This window comes from Portunus trituberculatus, chromosome 3 (genome assembly GCF_017591435.1).
Source record: "Portunus trituberculatus isolate SZX2019 chromosome 3, ASM1759143v1, whole genome shotgun sequence".
Lineage (NCBI taxonomy): Eukaryota > Metazoa > Arthropoda > Malacostraca > Decapoda > Portunidae > Portunus > Portunus trituberculatus.
Window position 1 is genome coordinate 1,827,043 of NC_059257.1, and position 20,683 is coordinate 1,847,725.

General features: G+C 36.8%; 1 protein-coding gene across 1 annotated transcript in view; it reads left to right on the forward strand.

Moving 5' to 3' along the window:
• LOC123510050 (glucoside xylosyltransferase 2-like) overlaps positions 1 to 20,683 on the forward strand; it is a 136,090-nt gene that overhangs the window by 40,321 nt on the left and 75,086 nt on the right. The window contains exons 3-4 of the mRNA XM_045264824.1: positions 10,915 to 11,049; positions 11,321 to 11,513. Of these exons, the coding sequence (XP_045120759.1) occupies positions 10,915 to 11,049; positions 11,321 to 11,513 (328 nt within the window). The remainder of the gene's footprint in view (positions 1 to 10,914; positions 11,050 to 11,320; positions 11,514 to 20,683) is intronic.

Genomic DNA, 20,683 nt, shown 5'->3' on the forward strand with positions numbered 1-20,683 from the left:
AAGACTTTTGGTAGGAAGAGAAATGAGAACAATAATTAAGGACAGACCATCAGAATGGGGATTGGTGGAGAGTGGAGTTCCACAGGGATCAGTGTTGGCACCAGTAATGTTCGCAGTCTACATAAATGACATGGTGGATGGGGTGTCCAGTTATGTGAGCCTATTTGCAGACGATGCAAAATTGTTACGAAAAGTGAGATGTGACAAAGATTGCGAACTACTCCAGGAAGACTTGGACAGAATATGGAAATGGAGCTGTACATGGCAAATGGAGTTCAACACGACAAAATGCAAGAAAATAGAGTTTGGCAAGAGTGAAAGAAGAATCAGGAGTATGTACAAGATAGGAAATGAAGACATAAAACCAGTCATGAAGAAAAAGACCTTGGGGTGACAATTACCAATGACCTATCGCCAGAGAGACATATAAACAAAATAATTGGAGAAGTATTGAACTTATTGAGGAACATAAGAGTGGCGTTCGTATATCTAGATGAAGAAATGATGAAGAAAATAATTACTGCAATGATAAGACCGAGGCTTGAATATGCAACAATACAGTGGGCTCGAACTTAAAGAAACACATAAGGAAACTAGAGAAAGTACAGAGGGCTGCAACGAAAATGGTGCCTGACTTAAGAGATTTGACTTATGAAGACAGACTGAAAAGAATGCAACTTCCAACCCTGGAAAACAGAAGAAAGGGGAGACCTGATAGCAATATACAGAGTGATGATTGGCATGGAAAAAATGGATAGGGAAGATCTGTGTATGTGGAATGGAAGAATGTCGAGAGGGCATGGGAAAAAACTAAAATGGCCACTTATAGGAGAGATGTGAAAAATATAGCTTCCCTCATAGAAGGGTGGAAGCATGGAATAGTTTAGACGTGGAAGTGGTCAACGCAAGGAATATTCATGATTTTAAGAAAAAGCTGGACATTAATAGATATGGAGACGGGACAACACGAGCATAGCTCTTTTCCCGTATGTTACAATTAGGTAAATACAATTAGGTAAATACACACACACACACACACACACACACACACACACACACACACACACACACTGTAAAAGCAAAAATATGTACAAAATGCAAAGAACAGATTCATGTAACTATGAAGCCTATCTTCTAATATCTTTATGTGGTGATGCAGCCACTATCATTTCAGATACAGTTAATTAGTGAACCCAACATCTCTGTGTCAAGAACAGGTTAGGTTAGGTTAGCCTATCCTAAGCTAACCTGTATCTACTAAACAAAATCTTTGGTAGTATATATAGCTGTTAAATCATTCATGATATATATATATATATATATATATATATATATATATATATATATATATATATATATATATATATATATATATTTTTTTTTTTTTTTTTCCTCTACTGAGTATATAACTTAAGGGCATAAATAACTATTTATTTGTCTATGTCAAAGAGAACAAGCGCATCCCCCTGGAGGTGTGTGGCTGTACAGAACACTTCCAACACCGTGCAATGAAAAATACTTGTGTGGCCAAATGAGGAAAAAATAAAGTGAATTTGCCACAACCCACAAGGAGAGAAAGTGCAAATAGCGTGCTTACTTTAAGCACAAGCCACGTACTTTCGTCAGACTGTCTTATTCTCAACAAGGCAGCCTGATCATTCAATAATCTTTGAAATAACTCAACTACAAGATTCTACATTCCTGAATCAAATACTGCCTTTAGACACACGGCCTTCTGCCTGCACATTACGCACCAACAAGCACAACAGCCGCCCAAGACTGACTTTTTTACATCATGTATGTAAACGTGTCAAGCTGTAATCATCCATACTAGGCTACATCATGATATATTACTCCTGGTTTTCGTGGCCAGAAGCTTCCCCTTGTGTAGCACCTAAGGATCAGCATGTCCTTATACACACGATATCTGAGTAACTGTCCTATATCAGCCTTGCTGCCTAGTACAGGTGATGATTCGTAATGGTATTTATCGATGTACTTACCTTATGTACGAAATACAGATGTGATAACAGTTGACTTGGTGATCTATTCGCTCCACTTCTCCCTGGGCTCAGCTGAAAGCGTTGGAACATGGGCGCTGGTGCCACATCTCCACCTAAACAATGCGTTTAGCCTTACCAAAGGAACATTTCTCATTTCTACTACTTCCACATACAAATAAAAGTAATACTTATTTATCTTGAATACATAATTTTGCATTTAAAAATTTCACTTCATTAAACATATTTTAGTTAAAGGTAAACGTGACACCACGCAGGAAAACATCACAACGCGAATTCAGTTCCTCTCACTCGAGCACCAAAGTCTTGTAAACGTTTTTGCATCTGTGTTTTTTGCCCTCATATTCAGATCAAAGACATCTGAAAATCACATATTTTATCACAATAGGAACAGATTACCATTTCGTCATAGGTAAATTATGATATAATGCCTATTATGCCTCTAAGGGAGGTCTTGAGCTACCTTGGGAAACCCAAGTATTTACTTAAGGATGATGTTGAGAGACGAGCATACGGCCCAGAGAGAGAGAGAGAGACAACATTCGAGTGTTGACAACACTGTCCTGTCGACGAACAGTGGCAACAAGCGGTCTGTGTGTATCCCCACTGCCGCCCCCCCTACCTCCCCCCTCCCATCCCGCTCTCCACAATGCCTCCAGATATTGCCAGAAATCCATTTTTGTGGCGAAAAATACTTAGAAATATGGTAGCTACAGTAAATTTTGAGTTACAGAATTGTGAAATGAAGTATGTGTGACACATTTTTATAAAGTATATATCTTTCATTGAAAGTCAATCGTTTGCTGATTTAGCCGCACCAGGAGACACCCTCTGAATGTGAATGCCACAGTTTATGGGTTAATGAATAATAGGAAGAGAGTGGGTGACAGGACAGAACCCTGAGGAACACCACTGTTATTAGATTTAGGAGGAGAACAGTGGCTATCTACCACAGTAACAATAAAACAGTTGGTTAGGAAACTTAGATGAAGTTGCAGAGAGAAGGATAGAAGCTGTAGGAGGATAGTTGTGAGATCAAAGCTTTGTGCCAGACTCTATCAAAAGCTTTTGATATGTCTAACATGACAGCAAGTTTCACCGAAATCTCTAAAGGAGGATTACTAAGACCCAATAAAGAAAGCCAGATCAGTAGAGCATCCTTGACGAAAACCATACTGGCGATCAGATAGAAGATTGTTAAGTGACCGATGTTTAAGGATCTTCCTATTGAAGAAAGATGAAAAAACTTTAGACAAAGAAGAGATTAAAGCTATAGGACGGTAGTTTGAGGATTAAAACAGTCACCCATGTGAAGCAGGTATAGCTAACAGTGTTGTTGCAGCACAAATGGGTGTCCCTAGATCAACAGTATCAACAATTTGGAAGAACAGGGACAAGTACCGCGAGACTGTTTTAAGTGTTTTTATTTTTTATAATGTACTGTACAGCACCCTAATGTGTTTATTAAAAAAGTTAGATACAGTAAAACCTCGCTTGATGAACATCTCTAAGGACGAACAATTCGGGAGACAACCAAAAAATTTGTCAATATATCGATCCAGGGGGCAAACGATATTTCGGGGGGCGAACGTGGTTAAATGGCTCGCCGGCAGGTGAGCCGTTTGTGTGATAGCCAACCCGGCTATCACACAACAACAAAACAAAACATAAGCACAAAAGAAAATAGAAACAGGAACATACAAAAAAATATTACATAACATAATGTGTGTGCCACCACAATTTTCTCCTGTTTTTCCTGGGCATGGTGATGTTACCGGCGTGCTCTACTGTAGCTTCCTCGGCATTATCCTCGCTGCTCTGGTGGCTCTCAGCGTTGCTGTTATCATCCTGGCCTTGTCCAGGTACTGCAGATTGTGGCACATCCATCACAGCTGTTTCCTCACTTGCCTGGCAAGGAACACTGCCCTACTGCCCGCTCCTCTCACACTGAGCATCACCTCCGAGGATCAAAGGAACTTCCTGGCCACGTACCTTTAACTTCCCTTCTTGGAAGTCCAAACTTGCTCCCACATGCGTGAGGAAGTCAATCCCCAGCAGGCAAGGGTCTTCCAAGGCAGAGACGAAGACTGGCAATCTTTCCATGTTTCCCACGCCGATGTTCACTATAAGGGGGCCCCACATAGCGGCACTGACTTGTGACGCTACACAGCTGTTGTGTAGCTCTGGCACGCTGCGCACATCCAAAGTCCTCTCTCATGAGTGTCTTCTCGGATCTTGTCTGTCTTCCTCCCCATCCTCCTCTCCTCCATTCCATCGTGCCATCAACGTCCAGTCTCTCAAGTAAATAACCTTTTCTTTTTTATTAATTTTATTATCATTTTGATAGCATTTAGGTAAGTAAATCAATTTAGGCTTTTTATAATTATTTCATTCATGTCATGCATACATTAAAGGTCTATTTTGAATTGGTTTTATGGACAAAAGTTTGATTTTTGTTTTTGTTCTGGAACGGATTAATGGTATTTCAATACATTCTTATGGGAAAAATTGATTCAGGGGACGAACAAATCGGGTGACGAACAGGATTTAGGAACGAATTATGGTCATGAGCTGAGGTTTTACTGTACAGTATAAATGAAGCCTTTAATAGTACTAAAAATAAATAAATTAGTGTTTTGAGCAGGTCTAGGCTGGAGCTTGGTCTCTATCCCCCCTAATTCTTAAGTATCTTATGGAAAAAATTGCTTCACGATTCGAATAAACGCTGATTTGACTGATGAAAAACCGCTCTAATCCTGTTGAATTGCGAGGATCCCCAGTAATGCTAATAGAAATTTGCTAACCAGCATCAATTTAAAATTTCTTCACTTCAATCAAATCACATGACCTAAATAGGTTGTCTGTTGGTGGATAAGATGACTAGCTGGTGTGCTTATCAGTGCTATCAAGCAGTGAATAGTAGAGCTAGTTCAACTTTTCCAAGTCTTCTCCCTATAACTGAAGGAGTTCATAAAATACAAAAAAAAAAAAAAAAAAAAAAAAAAAAAAGCTGGTGAATAAAAAACATTACTGTTTAACAAAAACTCTTTAACAAAAAGAGAAATAGACACACACATGCGTGTGCGCGAGACTCCACAACATCAAGACGTTGCTAAGTAGTTCCCAGGGAAAGCGCTTCAGGAGGCGTTGGAGCCTGACCTACATGTATGTTCAGGGGAATAGGGAGCCATAGGGTTCTGCTGTCTCCATAGTAAATAAGATTCAGATACTGTATAGATGGAAAAAATGGAGAGAGAGAGAGAGAGACAGAGCTGGGTTGCATGGCCAGACGTACGATGTCAAAAACAAACGCCATGTTGTAAAAATCAACAATTTGTTGAAACATCTGTTGGACTGAGGAGATTGACTGAGGATAATACAGATATAGACTTTTCTGAGTTTAGAGATGAAAGAGGCAATATGAGGTGGCTGATATACGTGGAAAGAGAGATAAGATACATGAAGGAAGTGAAGTTGAGTTTAATGGACAAGCAGGACTGACTGATAACAGAAAATGCAGAACTAAAATTGAGATTAGTGGAATGTGAGAGGAGGTACAGGAGATAAAGAAACAAAATGATATACTAAAGTCTACATGTCACAACTATGAAGATTCCTTAAGTAGCCTACAGAAAAAAAGTGCAGGATGGGATTAAAGACAGAGTAGAAAATGGAATGGGTGAAAACAAGGTGGAGGAATTATGAAATGCATGGAAACAGGAACAGGAAGAGGAATAAGTTAAATTTTCAGAGGTAGTAAGGAGACAAATTCAGGGAAAAAATAAAAGATACAGTTATACAAATAATACATTTATACAAATAATTAAGGAGAAGGAAGATCTCATGATACAGTTGGTAAGGGGAAATGTTACATAATTTTTGGGATGAAGGAAAAAAGAATAGAATTGGCCATAACTATTATCAAACAGGTCCAGGACAGCACACAGGAGTTGGACCAGGAAGTGGAGGAAGTGAATAAGTTGGGAAGATTTAGTGAAGGGGGTAAGAGACCAATGAAAGTGATAATGAGATCGCAGGTGACGTAGGAGGAAATTATGACAAGGAAAGGGAAGCTGGCCGATGATACTGAATGTAAAGATGTATAGATAAAAAGAGATGAACCTGGAAGAGAGGGGAAAAGGAGAAAGTGCTAAGAAATGAAGCTAAGGAAAAAACAAGAAAAGGACGGAGATTGAGGAAAACAATTTCTACTGGAGGGTTCTAGATATGAGACTAAAGAAATGGTATCTATGGAAGAAGGAGGAGGCAAGAAATTATGAGTGACTTGTACTAACATAGATGTTTTATATATATATATATATATATATATATATATATATATATATATATATATATATATATATATATATATATATATATATATATATATATATATATATATATATATACCTGAGTGCCGCAGGCTGCGGTACACAAAAATTTTAAGTGGCTGTTCACAGATGGCTGTGTGAAGTGCGTGATAGTGAAACACGATTAAGTGGTATCATTCTAAGTGAGCAATAGTGACGCTCGAATAGAGAGTGATATATGGAAAGTGACAGTGACACGTATATGTATATCTTGTATTCCATGTGAGTGGCAGTGACGCTTTTAATCATATGTGTAGTGTGTGACAGTGACACTTTTCATCATTGTGTATTGAGTGACAGTGACACTAGCAAATATCATTATGTATTACAAATATGTATATAGTGTTTATTATTTTTAAGTATTTACAGAGGTTAGGTTTTAAGATAGGTAGAGCTCAAAACACTACCTATAACCTATAAAATACTTGCAAGCATTCACAATGCTAAAATAATGTGCCTCTTCCACACCAATTATCGCATCATTGTGTATATATATATATATATATATATATATATATATATATATATATATATATATATATATATATATATATATATATATATATATATATATATATATATATATATATATATATATATATATATATATATATATATATATATAAAACATCTATGTTAGTACAAGTCACTCATAATTTCTTGCCTCCTCCTTCTTCCATAGATACCATTTCTTTAGTTTCATATCTAGAACCCTCCAGTAGAAATTGTTTTCCTCAATCTCCGTCCTTTTCTTGTTTTTTCCTTAGCTTCATTTCTTAGCACTTTCTCCTTTTCCCCTCTCTTCCAGGTTCATCTCTTTTTATCTATACATCTTTACGTTCAGTATCATCGGCCAGCTTCCCTTTCCTTGTCATAATTTCCTCCTATGTCACCTGCGATCTCATTATCACTTTCATTGGTCTCTTACCCCCTTCACTAAATCTTCCCAACTTATTCACTTCCTCCACTTCCTGGTCCAACTCCTGTGTGCTGTCCTGGACCTGTTTGATAATAGTTAAGGCCAATTCTATTCTTTTTTCCTTCATCCCAAAAATTATGTAACATTTCCCCTTACCAACTGTATTATGAGATCTTCCTTCTCCTTAATTATTTGTATAAATGTATTATTTGTATAACTGTATCTTTTATTTTTTCCCTGAATTTGTCTCCTTACTACCTCTGAAAATTTAACTTATTCCTCTTCCTGTTCCTGTTTCCATGCATTTCATAATTCCTCCACCTTGTTTTCACCCATTCCATTTTCTACTCTGTCTTTAATCCCATCCTGCACTTTTTTTCTGTAGGCTACTTAAGGAATCTTCATAGTTGTGACATGTAGACTTTAGTATATCATTTTGTTTCTTTATCTCCTGTACCTCCTCTCACATTCCACTAATCTCAATTTTAGTTCTGTGTTTTCTGTTATCAGTCAGTCCTGCTTGTCCATTAAACTCAACTTCACTTCCTTCATGTATCTTATCTCTCTTTCCACGTTTATCAGCCTCCTCATATTGCCTCTTTCATCTCTAAACTCAGAAAAGTCTATAGAGAAAAGAATGCATCGAGGTTCCCACGATCTTTAAAACTATAGAAATGGAGAAATATTAGTATTGAAACTGCTTCATCAGTATTGAATCAGTATTGAAACTGTTTTTAATCCTCAGTGAGACTGCTTTTGCGTCAATTTCCTGTTAGCAAGGGAAAAAATTTCAGCATTTGTATCAAAGCTTCAGTATTGGAACCAGAAAATAAATGCCAATAAGACTGCTGCCTTTCCAAAACTGGGAGAGTTTTTTGGAAGACTGTCAAGACTGCAGTCTTAGTGACATAAAGGAGTCAGTTAAAGGCAACTGACCAAACTTAGAAATAGGTTCTGTGACTTTTCCAGAACTTGATTCACATACTGTCAGCAGGGTTGTAAATCCCTTCAAAAGTGAGCTGGCTGATTTGCCTGAACAGCCTGAAGGATTGGCAGAAGAGCTTATTGAACTTATTTCCAACAACGAAACAAAAATGGAATTTGAGAGCAAGGATGATCTCTCAAGTTTTTGGATGTCAGAAACTGCAAAGGCTTATAAAACTGCACATATGGAAGCAACTAAAATGCTACTACCTTTCGCAACAACTTACCTTTGCGAACAAGGTTTTTCTACCCCTGTAAATCTAAAAACAAAATACAGAAACGGGTTGAATCCTGAAGACAGCATCCTAGTAGCAGTAACATAAAAAATCCCTGATATTGAGTTTGTTGTATCCAAGATGAAACAGTATCATTTTTCCAAAGCCTGAGGTAGCTGATATGAAAATATTAAAGATTTCAATCTGATGTTGAAATATTAAGTTTTCAATATTTTCTTCATTATTTTCCTTTGTGTGCCATTCTTATGCCAGAAAGAATAATATTATTTTTCTTTGTGTGCCATTTTTATGCAAGAAAGGATAAACATTTTTTCCCCATAATAGTGGATTCAATAAAATTTTCTTTTGTTATTGTATGAATTTGAAATACATGATGGTCAATAGTTTTGCTTGTGTGCCATATAATGCTAAAAAGAGTGTTTTATTTCTGTTTATAAATGTGATTCCTACGTCTTTTTCTTGTGTGCTATTTCCATGCCAAAAAGACAGACTTTTATTTCCTATGATAGATGAAATTAACAATTAAAATTTTTTTCCAATATACATATTTTGTTTATTTATTATCCATGAATTCTGTAAGTAAATTGGTTTGTCCACCAGAGTACTTCCAAGTGTGGTGGTAAATTCATTTTACTACAAATTATATTGGGGTAACACCCAAAAATGTTACCCGAACCCCTGCCATACATGAAGAAACATGTCAAGAAACTGGAAAGAGTGCAGAGGTTAGCAACAAGAATGATACCAGACTTCAAGGAGGTACCATATGAGGAGAGGTTAAATAGCCTGGAATTAAGCATGTTGGAAGAAAGAAGAGTCAGAGGGGATATGATAACTATGTTCAAAATAGTACATGGAGTGGACATTTTGGATAGGGAGAATCTGATCACGATGGCATCCAGTAATTACCTAAGAGGACACCCAAAGAAAATACTGAAAGATTCCTGCACGAGCGACATCAAGAAGTATAGCTTCCCGTATCGGAATATTGATGCATGGAACAAACTGAGCGTGGATGTGGTGTGTGCGGCGAGTGTCAGTCAAATGAAGGAAAAATTGGACAAGTGTGGACAAAGATACAGGACATAAAGAGCTATGGCTCGGGCCCTGTAATCACAAATAGGTAAACACACACACACACACACACACACACACACATGATAAGACCAAGGCTTGAATATGCAACAATACAGTGGGCTCCGAACTTAAAGAAACACATAAGGAAACTAGAGAAAGTACAGAGGGCTGCAACAAAAATGGTGCCTGACTTAAGAGATTTGACTTATGAAGACAACTGAACAGAATGCAACTTCCGACCCTGGAAAACAGAAGAGAAAGGGGAGACCTGATAGCAATATACAGAGTGATGATTGGCATGGAAAAATGGATAGGGAAGATCTGTGTATGTGGAATGAAAGAGTGTCGAGAGGGCATGGGAAAAAACTAAAAATGGCCACTTATAGGAGAGATGTGAAAAAATATAGCTTCCCTCATAGAAGGGTGGAAGCATGGAATAGTTTAGACGTGGAAGTGGTCAACGCAAGGAATATTTATGATTTTAAGAAAAAGCTGGACATTAGTAGATATGGAGACGGGACAGTACGAGCATAGCTCCTTTCCCGTATATTACAATTAGGTAAATACAATTAGGTAAATACACACACACACACACACACACAGTCAATATTTATACAGTTGGCCAATAAGCACACTCACTGTTAATATCATCTCATTACACAAATATTTTACATCCCTTATTACTTACTTACTCATTAGCTTTAGATACTTGTGGACATCATTTAACATTAAATGATAATAGTAACCTTGAATTACTAATGCAGTACAGAAGGAGTAAATAAAATCCATACTAAACCTTTGTTGATACATATTGTTTGTGGATGTTTACTTTTATATCAGTCCATTCACTCTTTTCTGAATGTATGTCACTATGTTACAAGGATGCAAAGCTTTGGTCTTCAGTTATGTTAACAATAAACCACATTTTTCTAGTGGTGTGATCAGGTGTGATCACTCTTGCAGGTCATGAGAGAAACTTCACACCTGTCAAATACCCATGCACAGATCAGTTCCTAAGTAGGTTTCACTTCTATCCCTAACTCACATTATGGATTTCTTTGTGGCCTGCTACAGTCCATCTTTATGTTAATATTTTGAGTCCCCATGCATTGTAGTATGTCTTAAAAGTAAACTGATGCACAATTTCAGAGACAATTTGCACTATCATATTACTTATCAGTAGCAGTCTGGCAGTATTTGTCAACAGATGCCTGTGAAAATGAAATATGCACATTGGGAAGGGAAATGTTGGTGTGATACATAATTAAGTAAATATTTGCTGATGTATCTGTGACTTCCATTTCCAGCACTCTTCTTGGCCCACTGATGTTCGTTTCCGCATCACCTTGGACTTGCACAGTATTACCTTCCCCCCTGGCCAGGATGCTGCCACCTGGAGAAAACTTTTTAAACCTTGTGCTTCACAGAGACTCTTTATGCCGGTGTGTGTGTGTGTGTGTGTATTTACTTTTGCTATCATTGGTCATGATCAGAATTATCTGACAGTGATGATGATCAGTTGAATAATGATTATTGATAATTTTGATAATTCTGACAACTAGCAACAGTACTACATTGACAATAGTAATAAAAGCAATAGGGACAGTAAGCTCACAATTAAAACAAAATAACTAAGAGCATTAATACCTGTGACAATAACAATAACTCACTACCATTGATAATATGAACAGTACCCAAATCTCCCTCTCCCAGTCCCTACTGCATGAGGTGGATGCCCTAATCTATGTGGACACAGACACCCTATTCCTGGCCCCCTTGGAGCATCTATGGGACCACTTCTCAGCCATGAATGCTTCCCACATGGCAGCGATGGCCCCAGAACATGAAGACCTGGCCACTGGATGGTACAATCGCTTTGCCAAACACCCTTACTATGGACGCCTTGGTAAGTGAGCTAGTAGGCTGTGATGAAGTACCAGGACTGGGAAGGTGACTTTGAACATTTTTATTTTTTGTTTGGTTTCACAGGAAGCTTTGATTTTTGTCTATTGTTTAGTTTTTGTGCTGTATAGTAGGGTGATTCATTAGAATGCAGTTCATGAATTTAATTGGTTCTATGACTTTGTTCATGATCTAAAATGTTTGCGAACCAAATCAGTCTCGCCTATTTTAATACATGTAAATCCAATTGATCTGTTCTACTGGCCGAGAAATGATTGAAAAAAATTGTGTTTATGTAAGGCAAAAAAAAAAAAAATAAATAAATAAATAAATAAATAAATGAAATAAATAAATAAATGAATGAATAAAAAAAATAAAGGTAATGTAATATAGCACTTCACAACTAAACTATAAACAGTAAGTTGTTGATGATAGTTGAAGGCACATATGGATGGTGGTTGGATGGAGGAGGAGACAGAAGCAAAAACCTCTTCCCTTGAGCCTGATGCCTTCAAGAGAGTCACATTTGTGTACAGGTCTTTTTGGTGTTTTTTCCCCATTTTGTTTCTCGGGAAGTGATTTGATGGCTGATTTTTTGCACAAGATAACAATCCTTAGAAATTTGTCTTTTCTTAATTGTCAGGTTAATGTTTCTCTAAAAAAGCTACAAATTTCTTTGATCTGAGCACTTGAAGCTTCTACCACTTTTTCCTCTTCTCCTATATGACTTCATGTTGCAAGTCTGAAAGCTTTTCTCTAGTGAGTTCTTGTTTTTGGTCCCCCACCAGTTCCTCAACATCTTCCCCATTGACCTCTAAGCCCAAACTTGGGCAGTGATCACAATCTTGTTCACTAGAGTTGCATATGTTTCCTCTTCAATGTCCTCAAAGTCTCTATGAGGCACACAACCTGACCAAGGTTTCCTCCAGGTAAACTGCAACCTGCAGTTAATGATGTTGTTCCATGCCTTGTCACTGAAATTTGTTCTGTGGAAGGTATGTAAGTAGTCCTTCCAAAATTCACTGATGTTGTTTGAGTCATGGAAACACCTGGCAAAAAGAGCCACTGTATACAACTTCTCACATTACTAATTACCACTGGAACCTCGAGTCAGATATGCATCCTGGCACTCCTACATTTTGTCCCTCCTACTATTGTAGCAATGCCCAGCCTATAATACACAGTGGCTCTTCAGGTATGACTCTCAACCAAGAAAATACTATAGTGATGTAAACCATCGTTGATCGCCATACACAACGTCATTAAATGCCGACTCCCACCCATGTGCCTGAGGTTCCAATAATCTCCACTGCTGACCAAAACAAACGACTCTACCTCTTTATACTGGACATACCAATTCTCTATTCTCCACGACCTTCTAACAACATTCTCCTGTCCAGTATATCTTTACATTCATCACCATGGTCGGCACAAGGAAACACGGCCAATATCCCAACCCAAGGGATGGAGTGCAGGGCGACTCCAACTTAACTGGCCTCTCCTCCACAACAACACCTGCTGTCCTGCCTCCCACAACAATATCTGTGTCCTCCCCCAGTGCAGCAGCACATCCATCTTCACTCATAGATGACATCCTCAATGTGGTACAGAATGACATCAGTGCTATCTCGAAAGAAGATAAAGTAATTGTAAACACAATAATCAAAGCAGTTCAACTCCTCTCTGAAAGTAAGGATAAACATATCAAGCAGTTAGAAACTCAAGTATCTACACTAGAAAACAGAGTGACCCAGCTAGATGATCAAATAAATAATTCTTTACCCCAAGAATCCAATACAGAAAATTCAACTGATGTTGTGGTCAACACAATCAAAGAAACACTGAAAATAAATACCTCTTGCAGTGATGTCAATGTAGCTCACAGACTTGAAAATAGAAATAAGCAAAATGCAAAGAAACCAATGATAGTAAAGCTGCACAGTTGTGAGAAAAAGGATGAAATAATGAGTGCTTGTGTCACAATGAAGCCAGACCTGTATATCAGTGAAAGCCTTACCCCTAAACACCTGTCTATTTTCAAAAGCACATGGAATATCAGGAAGCAAAACAGGGACTTTTTCCAACAGTGCTATACCAGAGATGGTAAAATGGGTAAAACTAAAATGCTCAAACCTTAAACATATAATAAGTAATGAACAGTCCCTAAATGACTTCCTAGATAAATTTCCTAAGTTTAGGATAGTGCCTAATTGTATGTTTTCATCACAGTCATGTTTTTTCTTACATCTATTTTGTGTGTTTCCCTTGATGTTCTTGTATGCTGTATCCTTATGTGTGCAATAACCTTTTTATCTTCCTGCTGTACTTATACATGTATTTTACAATGTATGCTCTTTAACTATTATTATTTTCACTGTTCTGTCTATTCATGATCTGGTACACTTATGCCTACTACTATTACTATTATTCCATTATCACTATAGTTATCATTGTTATTATTATTCTTACTAGTATTATTATCATTACCTACTATTTCATCTGCTTCCCTATCTACTTTCTTTACAGCTCTGTAACACAGTACTTTCTTACCTCTACTGTTTCTATCTTCTTACTTAAATATATACCACATTTGTTATTTACTCAGTTATTCACTATATATTATGTTATTCTCTACATATTATGTTATTCATTTCATATTACTTGTTTACATTGTATATTATTACCATTCTGTTCGCAACATCAACTTACATATAGGTACCTCATATTATACTATTACCCTCCACGTATACCTAAATGCAATACATATTTACCCAAATCATGTAGCCCAACTCCAAAGCTTTTTATGGTGACACATACCTTTTTTAGCCACTTAACCCTAGTGTTATTACTAAGTCTTCACCTTCATCATCTTTTTTAATTATTTCTTATTCATATATGGAAAATACTTAATCATTATTGTATGAAGATATTGTTAATGATAACCCTAGAGATACAAATAACATTGGCAATGACATCATTAGAACTATAAATAGTCATACTGATATCACCTCTTTCCAAATACTACAACATTGAAGAGTATAATCAGCACACTAAGACTGCATCAAAATCATGCTTCAATATCCTCCACCTAAATATCAGATCCCTCTAGAAAAATTCAGATAATCTAATGTAATTTCTAAATTGCCTCACCAATCCACCACATATTATACTGAAACCTGGTTAAGAGATTCCACAAAACATCTTTATAACCTCAAAGATTATGAGGCTCACCATACCTGCAGATCAAACAAAGAACATGGTGGAGGCAGTGTCTTCACTAGTGCTGGCCTTCACGCTGAACCCATACAGCTATATACTCTTGTCAATGAGAACATTGAGATGTGCACTATTAAGTTAAAACTTCCTAATAACTTAATTTTTTTCTGTTATATACAGACCACACAATAAACATGTTGCAGTGGAAGAGTTCACACGTACCCTACACATAGCCCAAGACCTGTTCACAAGAAACAACTCTATTCTTCTTGGTGATTTTAATATAAATCTCTTAGAACATGCTGCCCATCAACCAACAAACTACTTTCTAAATTCTATGCAAACTCTAAATTATTTTCCCCATGTATCACAACCTACCAGATTTCCTGATAGCCCTAACCTGGGCCAGCCCTCACTCCTTGACCATATATGGACAAACTTTACTCCATTGTCAACTCCACTACCTAATATCAGACCATCTTCCCACCTTCCTAAATATTGTTTTGATGCCTGATCCTTGTGCTAAACATAAAATTACATACATGGCTTTTAATACAACTAAACATAACGTATTTACTGCTAACTTAGCTGCAATTGACTAGAATGTCCTTCTTAACTCTGACGACATTGATACAAACTTTGATATTTTTTATGATATATTGCATAAGATATATAATACACATTTCCCCAAAGCAACAAAATTTCTGTCTGCCAAAAGGCTTAATATTAATAGTCCATGGCTGACACCTGCAATACTAAACTCTATCAAACACAAAAGTAAATTATTTAAAATGCTCAAGCTCGGTAGAGTTAATCGTGATGTTTTCCCACAGTACCGTAATCATTTAACACATACTGTATAGTTAGGGCTGCCAAGACTAACTATTATATGAATATCTTTAGCAACTTCAAAAACAATACCAAAAAAATTTGGCAGACCATTAATGAACTATCAGGAAGGCGGTCATCCAGAACAGCAATACAGTATTTACCTTAATGTACAAAAACATCCTACATACTGATTCATGTCAAATTGCAGAAGCTCTCAATGAACACTTTAATGAAATTGCAACGAAGTTAAACAATACCTTACCCCAGCTAATAGAAATGCCACTGACTACTTACAAAGCAACTATGCACATTCAATGTGTATCCCACCGAATACCTTTGTTGACATCATCAGAGCTATCAAAAATCTCAAAAATAAACGATCAAATATTGATGAAATTTCCACCACTATACGTATTAAAGAGTAACTCAGACCAGATTGCTAATCCCATTGCACTACTATTTAATCAATCCATATCTACTGGTAAATATCCATCAACCCTCAAAAATGTTAATGTAACACCTATACATAACTCTGGTCCTAAGAATAACCCCAACAATTATCGCCCTATTTCTACCCTATCCAATTTCTCCAAAATATTTGAAATGTTAATGAAAAATAAATTAATGCCATCTCTAGAAAGAAACCACATCTTAAGTGATTCTCAATATGGATTTAGATCAAACTCCAGCACATATCATGCATGCCCTTGGTGTGTATCATTATATAAGGAGTGTGTGGAACTATACATTCATGGTTCAAGGACTATTTAACAAACAGAACCCAGTGTACAGTCTATGATGGACATGTATCCTTGAAACTGAATATTTCCACAAGGAAGTGTCTTAGGGCCTATATTGTTCCTTATCTATATCAATGATATTGTCAATATATTCAATTGTGCCAAGACTATACTTTTTGCTGATGACATGACCCTCTATTTCACAGGCTCTATTAATGACACTCTTCAACCAAGCAAATCAAGATCTTAAATTGCACTGCTTGTGTCTGAGCAATAGACTTTCAATTAATATTGATAAAACTCACTGCATGTTCTTTTCTAATAGTAACACCAATGTGCTGCCTGTTCTTAAAATCAACGATAACTTAATAAGTAGAGCTTATAAACTAAGATTTTTAGGTGTCATATTTGATGAAAGCTTAACTTTTAAATTCCATACTAGTAATATTTCCCAAAAACTTTTCAGATGCACTGCCATGCTCTATAAAGTAAGAGACTTTGGACCCTGTGAAATACTTAAAACTCTCTTCTATGCTCCGATTTATCCCCATCTACTCTACTGTAACCCAATCTGGGGCACCACCCATGCTACGCATCTAAAATGTATAATCCTACTACATAAGAAGATAATCAGAATTATTATAAAGAGCTCCTTCCTTGAGTACACCACTCGTCTCTTTAAAAGCACTAAAATTCTAAAGCTGGAAGATATAACAAAATTTTCTGTTGTACCGTAATTAGTATGTACAAGAATCAAATCAATGTCTCTTTTTCCCTCTCATGAATACACCACATGGCACAGACAACAACTCTGTATACCGACCCATGGCTTAAGTCTTACGCCACTCTACTGTGTATTTGGGCCCACACGTATGGAATTCTCTACCCCATCCTATCAAAAATGCTCCCTCTCTTAACCTATTAAAAAATAAACTCAAATATCATCTCCTACATTTATATTAGCCAATGTCCTACTTTTACCATGTAGCCTTCCCAAACCTTCATTAATATCTGTACTACTCCATCATCACCGATCTTCAACACCCATCACAACAACCATTCTATACATGTTGCTTACCCATTCTTTATCCTAGAAAATTGTATCCCTATACCACACTATTTTTAGTGTCAAATCTTTATATATTTAGTTTATAGTATATGATCTCCATTATTGCTTAGTTAGAATGTAAGTTTATATATTGTATTTTTATATTTATCATATTTCTCCTACCTCTTGCCTGAAAAGCATTGCTCATTATATAGGCTAGCCCAACAGTTCTCTGAAGAGTCCTTCTGTAGTATATCCTTGGCTATAATAAAGTGTTTAAAGTGTTTATAGGAAGCAAAAATCTGACTTTTACAAATTCATACTCAATGTCAAGATCTTCCATATGTGGAGGAAAGGCAGGAGTGTTGTCTATAACCAGCAGACACTTTTAAAGAGCAAATTATTTTCCTCAAGATATCCCTTGACAGTTAGTACATGACAATTCATTCAACCTCCCCATAAATATTCATTCCACATTACAGGAAGTTCAGACTTAAGCTCTTTATTGAACTTATAAGTGTTTGGATTTTCTGAGTGATACATTAAGAAGACTTAATTTTACAATTCCCACTTGCATTAGCACATGATAAAAGTGTAAGTCTGTCCTTCATTTGTGTGTGTGTGCATGTGTTCGTGTGTGCATGCATGTTTATTTACCTATTTGTATTTACCTATTTGTGTATTACAGGGTCCGAGCTAAGCTCTTTGTGTCCTGTCTCCTTCTCCACTCCTGTCATATCTCTCTTTCATCTGATTGACACACACCGCGTCAACGACATCACTGCTCAGTTTATTCCACTTATCAATACTACAATGCGGGAAACTGTATTTTCTCACGTCATTTAGACAAATGTCTTTTATTAATTTTTTCCATGTTCCCAGAGATGATTACTTGTGGTCACCTTTATCAACTCAGTGTCCAATATGTCAATCTTGTTCACCAATTTATACATAGTTATCATATCTCCTCTTGTTCTTCTCTCTTCTAATGTGGTCAGCCCCAGTTTCCTCAGTCTTTCCTCATAGTCTAACTCCCTGAGTCCTGGTACCATCCTTGTTGCCAGCCTCTGTACCCTTTCCACCTTCTTCACATTTTTCTTCATATGCGGTGACCAGACACAAGCTGCATATTCTAACTGGGGTCTTATTAAGGTACATAATATCTTCTTCATCATTCCTTCATGTAGGTAGTGGAATACAAGGCCAATATTTTGAAGCATGTTATATGTTTTCCCAAATATCTTGTTAATGTGTTTCTCCGGTGACAAAGTGTTTTGCATGGTTACTCCTAAGTCTTTCTCCTCATTGGTCTCTAATTTTCTCATCACCCAGCCTGTAATCCTTTTTTTTTTTTTTTTTACGTGGGGAAGAGGGCCAGCCAAGGGCAAAAAAAAGAAAGTTAGAAAAAGGCCCACTTGAGCGCTGGCTCTCCAAAGAGTTCAAAAAGTGCCAAAACCGTCAACCAGAATTAGGGGAGCAAATGCCTCTATACCTCCCTCTTAAAAGAAGACAAGTTGTAGGAATTCGGAAATACAGATGCAGGGAGGGAGTTCCAGAGTTTACCAGTGAAAAGGATGAATGATTGAGCGTACTGGTTAACTCTTGCATTAGAGAGTTGGACAGAATAGGGATAACATAACATAACATAAATAATAGGATAACAAAGGGCCACCAGGGCCCATCTAGGTTATCCTGTATCAGTCGCACAGCGACCTCATCATCAGTACTTAAAGATACACTTACAAGTACACAATACATTATATACTAATTCTAAATATTTGGCCCATTAATTAAGTCCTGCAGCGAAATCCTCTACAATTTGTGGTCCCCATACATGGGGATCATGTCTTGTTTAACTATAGTAAATTTCTTATAAAAACTATCATGCAGTGCTATACATAATTATAAATCTAATAAATTTAAGTGCTTATCTAATATGTTTTTAAACATTGTCAAACTAGTGCTATTTACAACTGTCTCTGGCAATGCATTCCAGAAGTCTACCACCCTATGACTAAAGAAATATTTTCTTATATCTAACCTGCAGCCTTGCTTTCTAATCTTCCTGCCATGATTTCTAGTCCTACTTCCTCCTCTAAGGTAAAGAAAGATCTCACATCTATGTAGTTTGTATCTGAGAACATTTTAAATAACTCTATCATATCCCTCTTATACATCTCCTCTCAAATGAAAACATGTTTAATTCCTTTAATCTATCTCTATACTCCAGGCACTTTAATGCTGGTATCATCCTAGTTGCTCTTCTCTGAACTGCTTCTAACATGTTGATATCCTGCCTATAATGGGGTGACCAGGCCTGTATGCAATACTCTAAATGGGGCCTAACATAGGAATTATATAAGCTACACACCACTTCCTTACTTTTATAACTAACATTTCTATTTATAAAACCCAGGATCCTATTTGCCCTATTTCTTGCTTCTAAACATTGCTTTGAAAATTTCATAGTCCTGTCTATCACTACTCCTAAATCCTTTCCTTCCTCTACTGCCTCTAGCCAACATCCCTCCATCTCATAGTTAAAGTTTGTGTTGTCTTTACCTAAATGCATAACCTGACACTTTTAGAATTAAACTCCATCTGCCACCTGTCTGCCCATGCTATCAGCCTGTCCAGGTCTCGTTGTATTCTGTAATTGTCCTTTTCACCCTGTACTGCACATGCTATCTTAGTATCATCTGCAAACTTTGATACTTTGCTACTAATTCCTATATCTAAATCGTTAATGTACACCAAGAAAAGAAGAGGTCCTAGCACTGATCCTTGGGGTACCCACTAACCACTTCCTTCCACTCAGACATTGCCCCATTTAATACTACTCTCTGTTTCCTATCAGAAAGCCATTCACTAATCCAATCAACTAACCTACCCCTATCCCATGTAGTCTCAATTTGTACACTAGCCTCCTATGCAGTACCTTATCAAACGCCTTGCTAAAATCTAGATATATAACATCTATGCTATTTCCATCATCTAACTCCTTGGTAATATATTCTAAGATATCGAGCAAATTTGTAAGACAGGACCTCCCTGATCTAAAGCCATGTTGGGTATCTCTAATTAATCTATTCTCATTTAAATGCTCCCAAATACTACCCTTAATGATTTTCTCTAGTATCTTACATACTATACTAGTTAAACTGATCGGTCTATAATTATTCGCATCATCCTTCCTACCTTTTTAAATATTGGAGTAACATTAGCTAACTTCCAGTCCTGAGGTATCTCAGCAAACCTAAGTGATCTTTCAAAGATTAACTTAAGTGCTTCAGAAATACTGTCTACACCCTCCTAAGTACTCTGGCATGTAGCTCATCA